The sequence below is a fragment of the Sardina pilchardus genome, chromosome 8, assembly GCF_963854185.1.
Source record: "Sardina pilchardus chromosome 8, fSarPil1.1, whole genome shotgun sequence".
Taxonomy (NCBI): Eukaryota; Metazoa; Chordata; class Actinopteri; order Clupeiformes; family Clupeidae; genus Sardina; species Sardina pilchardus.
The window spans coordinates 9,551,603-9,561,331 of NC_085001.1; the positions used below are offsets into that span (position 1 = coordinate 9,551,603).

The 9,729-nt window shown below is 50.7% G+C and overlaps 1 protein-coding gene across 1 annotated transcript in view; it reads left to right on the plus strand.

Moving 5' to 3' along the window:
- Nucleotides 1-9,729, plus strand: part of nsmfb (NMDA receptor synaptonuclear signaling and neuronal migration factor b) — a 30,674-nt gene that overhangs the window by 9,009 nt on the left and 11,936 nt on the right. The window contains exons 2-5 of the mRNA XM_062543855.1: nt 344-405; nt 870-1,832; nt 3,035-3,107; nt 4,270-4,275. Coding sequence (XP_062399839.1) covers nt 344-405; nt 870-1,832; nt 3,035-3,107; nt 4,270-4,275 — 1,104 coding nt within the window. The remainder of the gene's footprint in view (nt 1-343; nt 406-869; nt 1,833-3,034; nt 3,108-4,269; nt 4,276-9,729) is intronic.

Here is a 9,729-nt window from a genome sequence, read left to right on the forward strand (position 1 = left end):
GAGACAGAGACACATACAGTACGGACGCTTGGTGAAATATGCCCGCAGAGGGAGCGTGGTATTTGCTCTCTGGTGTAAAACATCTCAACTGAGAACAGAGGTACCGTAATTTCCCGACTATTAGCCGCGGCTTATACTGTACATTGATTTTGCAATATTTCTTCAGCTATGAGGTTAATACATGGGGACAGTTAATATGGTATTAATATGGTTTTGTTTCTTTTAATTTGCATAAAACACTGTCCTGCGGCTTATACACAATGCGGCTTATATGCGGGAAATTACTGTAGCTTGTTTGGCAGGACCTGCTGATGACACCTGTTCTGTTCCTTCCTGTCTGCAGAGCAGCCCGAGCATTTGGAGAGTACCTGTCTCAGAACCACCCGGAGAACCGCAACGGATCAGGTACGTGAGCTCAGCGTTGGCCTCACCGTCTGCACACCCGTCATTTTTACATCGGACATAAGTACAGAAAGTCTGTTCCGATCGCTTTTAACAGTCCAGTAAATATCTGTTCATGCAGTGTGTGTGCTGTGAGTAGACTGTTCTGGAGTCAGATGGTGCTTACTAGAGCGATGGTGGAGGAAGCCCATCTGTGCAGACTCGGCCTGTCTCTCTGTTCTCTATCTGTCTGCCATCTTCTCAGTGATCGGCGCTCTTTTATTTCCAACACTCCCATTCCACTCTCATTTATTAGAGAGCTTTATTGGCTCCCTGATGTTAGGCCAACTGTTGCCAAGGTGTTGATCTCAGAAGACAATATTGCTGTACTTTCCAACACTCATCCACTCACCCTCTCTCTCTCTTCCTCTCTCTCTGTATCTCTCTCTCTCTCTCTCTCTCCTTCCCCTCCTGTTTCCTCTCCTCAGCTCACCTGCTGTCTGACACATTCATTGGCCAAGACACGGACTCCCCAGACTTAAGCCGGCTGCACAATAATAACCTTCACCCTTACCCGTGTGCTACGACTCCACCTGCCAAGCCCAGCCAAGCTCAGCCCAACCACCTGGCTCTACCCAACACCTCCACCACCTCCACCACCTCCACCACCACCACGGCGGGTGGAACCACCACCAGCGGCAGCGGCAGCGGCGGTGCCGGTACCGGTACCACCTGCTCGCTGTCCTCCAAGCGCCGCCTGTCGACGGAGCGCAGCTTCTCCTTCGAGAGCGACTCCCAGACGCCGTCGTCGTCGGCGGTACCGGCGCTACAGTCTCAGGCCCTGGCCGGCGGGAGGGTCAGCGTATCATCGGCGGCGTCCGAGGGGACGCACAAGCCGGCGCGCGTCTACACCATCACGCGCGAGGGAGGCATGCTGGGGGGCCGCGGCAGCGAGGAGAGCCTGGAGCTGGACGTGCTGAAGCCGGCCACTGGGGCCACCACCGCCACCGCCACGTCAGCCGCTACGCAGCCGGGTCTCGGCCAGCCTTCGGCGTCGCGCAGTCATCACCGCGGCGGCGGCGGTGGGAGCGGAAACGGAAGCGGAAGCGGAAGCGGTCACCACCGCGGAGGGAGCAGCCACGGCCACGGTCAGCAGCAGCTCCAGCGGGCGGTCAGCCAGGGCCAGCACCAGGGCCAGCACCAGCACCAGCACCAGCCGCTGCAGAGCTCCAGGAGCGCCCACAACATCCGCGAGTGGGGCGTGCGGCGGGGGGGCTCGCGCGAGGACTGCAGCCCCGAGTGCGTGACGATGACGACGACGGCCTGCGTCCGGCCGCCCTGCCGCAGCCAGCGCTCGCTGGACCTGGACACCTCGCCGCGCGACACCGGACGCCACCGCAACAAGCTGGAGAGGGGCTACAGCGAGGACCGCACCTGCATGGACGACAGAGGTGAGCGCCAAACACCTGCGCCATCTCACCTGACGTGCACTCAGTTTGGGCAAACAGTGGCAAACGTGAACATGTTTTTTTCAAACAGTTGAATTTGAATGGTTTGGTGCCAACATTCCATTCTAACAGCAATTGTATGGTTACCTTCGTCAACCTCACGTCGCATTCCACGGTATGTTCACGGAGAACTATACCTCCTCAGACTGTTTACGATTGTTTGCAAACGTTTGCCTATGTTTGTGAATTTGAATGCAACTGATTGCAAACGTTCACAAACGTTCACCTATGTTTGTGAACTTCAGTTCAGCGGCTGCACTCTCCAGCCGTGTCTTCAGACGGTGGAAATAGCTGTAGTCAAAACTAGTCCAACACCATGTCCTAACAGGATCTGAGCGAGCGACTGCCAGTGTTGTCTGTCTACACTGAATCCGCTAAATACGCCCTTCTATTGCGTCATATTTCTCATTCAAAATAGCAGAGCAAAGTGAGCGACAGAAAAAAAATAGAAACTAGGCGTCTGACAAAAGTTTGCTCAAAATGTCACGTTGCACGCACTGCCCCTCACGTCGCCTGCAGTCAGGACACTCCAATAAAAAGCAAAGTGTAATTAAACGGATTTATCGCTAACGTTCGCTTGCGTCGTGATCGGTTTGGACGTGATGTAAGGGCCCGAAAGAAGTCTTGCGTCTGTGTCCCACACACGCATGTGACAAGAGCTCCATCACCAACTCGGCATGTGGGGAGAGGTGGGGGGAGCTTGTGTGCCATCCAACGATTGTGAGGATGTGCGCGGAGGAGCATGATGCCACATCCTTGAGTCTTAACAGTATGACTCACTTTTCATGAAGATACGTGCAAGCTAGGTAGGAGGCAGGTCATGGAGTTCAAACTTCAGGCGTGATCACTATGTACCGTACAAAGACGGAGCCCTCCCTGTCTGAGAGCAAGGAAGACAATGAGTATGCATAGCTGAACCAAAGAACATAATCATAATGCTAGTGCAACATCGGTATGTGATTGGGAAAAGGCAAGCGATGATGTAAGGGGGACATATTACTCATAGCGGCTCCATTAGCAGGTCGGCCCTTCACTTCCTGATGCGCTGCAAATGGGTACAGAATGTGTGTCTCTCTGTGACTCTGTGCTGCAGAAAAACATTACCGAATATAATAATGTCCTTTTGCTGTTTCCTCTCATTTTAGAGGACAACGCCAACAACTGGTTCCCCAAGGAGAACATGTTCAGCTTCCAAACAGCCACCACTACGATGCAGGCGTGAGTATGGGGAGGAGCTAAAACATTCTCACATCATGTATATACAGTATATGTATGTATGTATATATGTAAAAAATGCTAAATCCATATGCATATAATGTATCTTTAGAACAGGAAAACATGAGGCCTGACCCTGTGACATAATGTTCTTCAGTAATAGAAAATGGGTTGGGTGGTGGTGGTGGGGAGGTGGGGCGTGGGTTGGGTGACGTATGACAGGGTACGGAGGGTGTTGCGTCATGACCTGCATTTATAAGGGCTAATTGTTGATGGTTCGGAGGGTGTGGGTTGGGTGGCTGGGGTGGGTTGGGGCAGAAGGGGTGAGGATTGGAGGGCGGCGGGGGTGTTGGGTCACGACCCGCGTTCACGAGCGCTAAGTGTTGAGAGGCGCAGCGGGCCCAGTGTGTGAAGTGAAAGGCTGCTCCATTGTCTTGTGTGCGTTCTCCGGCAGCCTGCACTTGTGACTGGTTAATTAGCACTCGTCTCTCGTCAGGTAGCAATTAAACGACCCCGCAGAGCCACCCAGGCCTCCACCTCCTCACCAAGGGGCGCCTCGCAGAGTCTGGCTCTCCTCCTCTCCCTCCTCATCCTTCCTCCATCTCTTCTCCTTTCTTTCTCTCTCTCTCTCTCTCTCTATCTCTCTGATTTCGCTGTCGGAGGCCCCTACCTCCCACACACACTCTCTCCAGCTCCTCCAAATTTCACACCGATTCTGTCTCTTTGTGCTTTGGCATGTGTCACAGTCTCACACCCCTCCCTCCCTCCCTCCCTCCCTCTCTCCGCCCTCCTCTTCCTCCTCCACCCTCCTCCTCCTCCATCCTGACGTCCGCGCTCTCTCACCCCTTCATTTGGAGCGTTGTCACCCCGACTCTGGGGCTCAGCTGGACCGGCTGCGGTCCAGTCTTGGTCTGGAGGCTTGATGCAGGTGGGCTGCAGCTTCACCCCTTATGAGCGCGCAGTGTCTTGGTCGTCTGCTGGTCTAGTGTTCCCGAGGGAACACTTCCTGAATGATAAACCCTGTTCACGGATATGCCAACATCCGGCTCTCTCTTTTATCCTCAGACTTCTTTTATCCTCCATTTCTAACTCCTGTCTCTCTCTTTCTTTCCTTCCTTCCTTCCCCCCTTTGCCTCTGTCTGAACCCTTGCTCTTGGACCTGAAGTATATCGTGAGTAATCCTTTTAAAGTACACACTCTTTTACACCGGCCGGTCCACTGTCCAGCCCAGCCCACCCTCCAGTCTCCTGACCTCTGTATCAGCCTGTGTTTGCCGCCGTCTCCTGTCCAAACCCATCCTCCTGTGTTGGTCAGAGTGTTTGAAGTTATCACTTTATGACGCAGCTCAAAATTCCACAGATTGTCAGAGACAGAAATATCCTCTTTTTTAACATTTGAAGCTGTAAAACATCAAGACGTTGTTTGTTTTATGTGTTGGCAGTTTTCTGTTATGAAACTCTATGAGTGTGTGTTAGTCGTAGAACAGCTGTGTCTTAGACAGTAATGGGCAGATTAGCGTTAGCCGAGATAAATGCAGTACAATAACCCCAGCGTTTGATTCTTTGAGGAGGGTTTAGCGCAACGCAAACAGTTCAGTGTGGGAGTGCATGTAGCATGGCAGCAGAGCGGGAGAGAATTTGATTTAATCATTAAATACTTACAAACACACGCCCACACACACTTACATCCACCCACACACACACACACACACACACACACACACACCTAAACTTCCATTAAGACTTAAAAAAGAATTAAAATAAAAAGAACCCGTCAACCTGTCAGTGATTAAAGGCCCATATCTTTAGGACATAACTGTATCCCTGACAACAGCTGTCAGTGGTGAAGACAATTGCGTTTGTCAGTCTGTCAGAGGCGATGTTTCAGTGGCAGTGCATGCGATGGAGCAGGAGACCCTAACGCCCACACACACACCAGCATTGTGCCGTCTCAACCCTGCCCCCGTGGAATGTGACTTTGTGCTCGGTCTGTGTGTGTGTGTGTGTGTCGTCAAGCTGCTGTCCCTAACACCTGGCTCAGTGAGTAATGTGTGTGTGTAAAGTAGTGTGTGTGTGTGTGTGTATGTATGTGTGTGTGTGTGTAAGTAGTGTGTATGTGTAAGTAGTGTATGTGTGTGTGTGTGTGTGTGTGTTTGTGTGTGTGTGTGTTCGAGTGTGCGTGTGTGGTCAGCCTGTGGTTGGTGAGAAACACCTGTCGTGGCTTTATCCCTAATGTGCGCGTCTCCCTCCTCCCTAAACACCTGGCTCCTCTTGTGTGTGCCTCACTTAACACCCCCCCCCCCACCGTCCGCCCCCGTCTGCCCCCCTAAAAATGAGAACCCACCGTGTCCCTGTGCCCCTGTCACCCACACTGCGCCCCCACACCCCCCCCCCTCCCCACCCCCTGAGGCAGGAGCCCTCTTAACCGTGTGCCACGTCCCAGCAGGGCTTTCCGGGGCATTGCCGAAAGAAAGCGGAGAAAAAGAGAGCAGGAGGCTACTACGCTGATGGAGAGGTACGCTGACGCTGTGTGTGTGTGTGTGTGTGTGTGTGTGTGTGTGTGTGTGTGTGTGTGTGTGCGGCGCCTCATGTCCTGTGTTTGTGGTTCGACCAACATACCATTATCGTAATGGATTGCTCCCCCAGCAACAAACACTTTATTTCTTTCACACACATAAAAATTCGCTTTCACACACAGTTTTAAAACTAGCATTTATGACCATCAGGAAACACACACACACACACACACATGCAAGCATACAAGCAGACACACTAAAAATGATGGCATCTTTCCCACAGATTATTTCCCTCCTACACAAACACATTTCATACAGGCATAAACAGTTGTGAGCGGCCCCCCTCCACACACACACACACACACAAACACATGCATCAATCACACACACAGAGAAATACGCAGGCCCACAACCCCACCCACGCACACACGCACACACACACACACACACACACACACACACATATGCACACACACACAAAAATACACACACACACACACACACACACACGCACACACACACACACACACACACACACACACACACACACACACACACACTCACTCACTCACTCACTCACTCACTCACTCACTCACTCACTCACTCACTCACTCACTCACTCACTCACTCACTCACTCACTCACTCACTCACACACACTCACTCACACACACACACGTGCTGTGTTGTGGTGGTTGCTTTGTTCAGTGGCTGTCCGTGCCGATGATGGCACTTACTCCCGGTTGAGTATCGTGTGCACGGTGTCGTCTGTGTTTTGGTGCTGGTGGTGCCACGGTGCCCTGGTGTGTTGTGTGATGGTTCTATTCTTCCCAATCCTCAACCTCAGTGTGTAGTAGTGCTGTAAAAGAGTGTCACTGGATCATGTGCTTGTGTGTGTGTGTGTGTGTGTGTGTGTGTGTGTGTGTGTGTGTGTGTGTGTGTGTGTGTGTGTGTGTGTGTGTGTTAGTGTGCGTGTGTGTGTGTGTGTGCACTTGCACGCGCGTGCGTGTGCGCGTGTGTGTGTGTGTCCTGGGAGCGCAGTGTGTGGTGGCTCCCATCATTCTACGGTGCTGTGTGACAGCAGGCAGTGGTGTGTGTGACAGTTTTAATCAGCGTGGACCACTGAGCCACGTAGCTGTATGTGACTGTGTTCATCAATAGCCCACTGCAGCTCGCCGCTGAGTGTGTGGGTGGAACTGCTGAACTCTTTCACTCTGTGTGTGTGTGTGTGTGTGTGTGTTTGTGTTTGTGTGGGAGGAGAAGTGTAGGGGGGGTTAGTATGTGATTGAAAGAGTGAGCATTATTGTTTTGTGTGTGTGTTTGTGTATGTTGTGTATGTTGTGTGTGTCTGTGTGTGTGTGTGTGTGTGTGTGTGTGTGTGTGTGTGTGTGTGTGTGATTGTGTGGGAGAAGGGGTGTATGGGGTAGTGTAGTGTTAGAAAGAAGGAGTGAGTGAGCATTGTTGTTTTGTGTGTGTGTGTGCACATGCACTCATGTGGAAATGTGTCCGGGTATGTGTTTATGTTTCCATTTACAAATGTAAATAAATGTTGGCATGTTTGCGTGTGAATGTGTGTGTGTGGGGAGGGGGGGTGTTAGTGTGTGTGTGTGTGTGTGTGTGTGTGTGTGTGTGTGTATTAGTATGTGTGTGTGTGTGTGTGTGCACGTGTATGTGTGTTGGTGGGAGTAGGGGGAGGGGGGCTGTGTGGACTGCAGTGGGGCTGTGTTGTCACGTGCACGAGGAGGAGGAGGAGGAGGAGGAGGAAGCTGACATATTGCTATACTACAGCGTGACTGGGGACAGTGCTGCAGTCCGACTCTTGGCTCCGTGCCAGTCAGACCAGATGATTGGAGCGCCTAATTGATTTTGTTTCAGCTCCTCAGAGACAGCCCTGCGTCACGACAAGACCAAACGTACCAAAACGTGTGTCACCGATTGGAAGGCTGCCCAAGTCAAGCCTGAAAGGATTATACAGTACAGCACTACTGATATAATAGTATCATCAGGAACTCTATTTGACATAAACTACACTATGGATTTAGCATTATCGAGACTCACAGTAAGACTCACAGGCTCTGGGCCACACAAACAGTACTACCATGTCCCCCCTGCAAAGATGACCTCCTCTCGGTTTCTCTTTATTGACTGGGGCTGGTCATAAACTACCCCATTACGGCTCCTAAGTGCAGGTATGGGCCCCCGTGAACCTAATTATGTGTGTAAATAACAGCTGAAATCCCCTCTGAAGTCTCTCCATAGAGGTCAGCCATGGGAGAAAATGACCTTTAGTCCTGGCCAATGACGTTTGGACTTTGTGCTTGACACACACACACCGGCTCTGTATAATGATATATAGAAAACGAAGATAAAATAATAATCCTCAACAAGGTTTTGTATTGTTCATAAATCAAATTGTCCTCTGAATTGGTTAGTCATTGACAGACACTTGATAATAAGCTGTCGAAAGACCCAGTTGTTAGGACGAATTTAAACTAAGCTTCATGACGAGCAGACTGATAACGAACAAAGAGAGAGTGTGCGAGCCGAGAGAGTTAAAGAATGGAGGATAACGATGAAAATATCAGTGCTGATCAACCTGCGCCGCTCACAGAGATCTCTCAGTGAGTCATGCGTCTATTTTGGGCTGCTCGTGTCTCACGTCTTCACGTCTGCAGTTGGCTTGACTTTCTTCAGGCGAAACGCGGTCCACATGATCTGGCAGCTCTGTTTTTGGACACGAGCCAGAAAACTACTCATCCCAACTCTGCTCACACATCTGGTTCATCACATTGAATGAGTCTGTCAATTAAAAAAAAGAAAAGAGGTGTGTGTGTGTGTGTGTGTGTCTAAGTGCTTCTTAAACACCTGGGTCATGAGCGACGAGTAATATCTAAGAAAGTGTCACTCAAGTGTCATCTCACTTAAGCGTTGAGTGGAGACGACACTCATCAAGTCTTAGCTGAAGCGCGTGCGCTTGCTCGTAGTGTGCATTTAATTGGCTTCATGACCACACTCCTCCTCCTGCAGTTCAGAGGCAGGAACCTGAGTAGACACCGTCCACATGAATTATACAGCGGGGCGCTTTTTGGGGACGACATCCATTATTTCATTTTTGTTCCTCTTTGGCCTCTCACCCCCCCCCCCCCCCCCCCCCCCCGCGCTGCTTTGTGACGGCCGGGGTGAGACGAGGACAGGCTCGCGCTTTTGCTCTTCACCGCTATCGTTTGATCCTCCGGGCGAGCGCGAGCGTCGCCATGGTAACCTGACGCCCAGCTGCGCGATGAAGGGATGGGAGGTAGGGGGCTGATGGCAGGGGAGGGCAGGCAAGAGAAAGTGAGTAGGAGGGGAAAGGTGTCGTGGAAGAAAGGCAGAGTTGCTCAGAAGGCACGTGGCACAAAACGAGGGGGGTCATGAATCTGTTTGCTATTCTGAATTTATATTCGGCGGCCTATCCGTTCGCACATCGCATGGAGATGAGTCAAGCTCGTATTTCAGACCTCAAATGGAGAGCTGGGACGTAGCCTGAGGCAATATGCAGGCCTGGCTGCTGCCTATGATGGAGGAGCCTATCGATTAAGCACACGTTTTCTTGGAATGAACACATTCATCACAGCAGGGTGAATCAATGTGTGTTGTTGTCTGGTGACTCACGCGTTTGGCTGAATCAGTGTCATATCTGCTAAGGTTCAGTAATCAATCCGATATTGTCATGTTCAGAGTGAGGTGATTAATTATGCGTTTACAATGAAGCTCGAAAAGATAAAAATAGAAGCAGACCTCCAAACTGACAGGTTTCATATTTTTTCAGCGTTTATCTGAATGTTCCAGAAATTTCCAGTTTTGTACACAGTTGCTGTAGGTCTCCGCTGCCCTCATTAAATCCTTTGAAGTGCGCTGATGTTTACAAGGACAGACTTGCAGGATGTTTAAAAAATCCATTTAGTTATGGTGAAATTAATCCTAATTTGTACAGGGATATGAGTGTGTTAAACGGCTAAGAGTCACTTGGTATTCTTCTTGTATAACTTCAAACACTCTTCCAGCCTTCTGTTGTTTTTACTGTTGTGCGGTGTGAAAAGTTTGAAACCTAACGTGTTTTTTCCCCTCTCTTT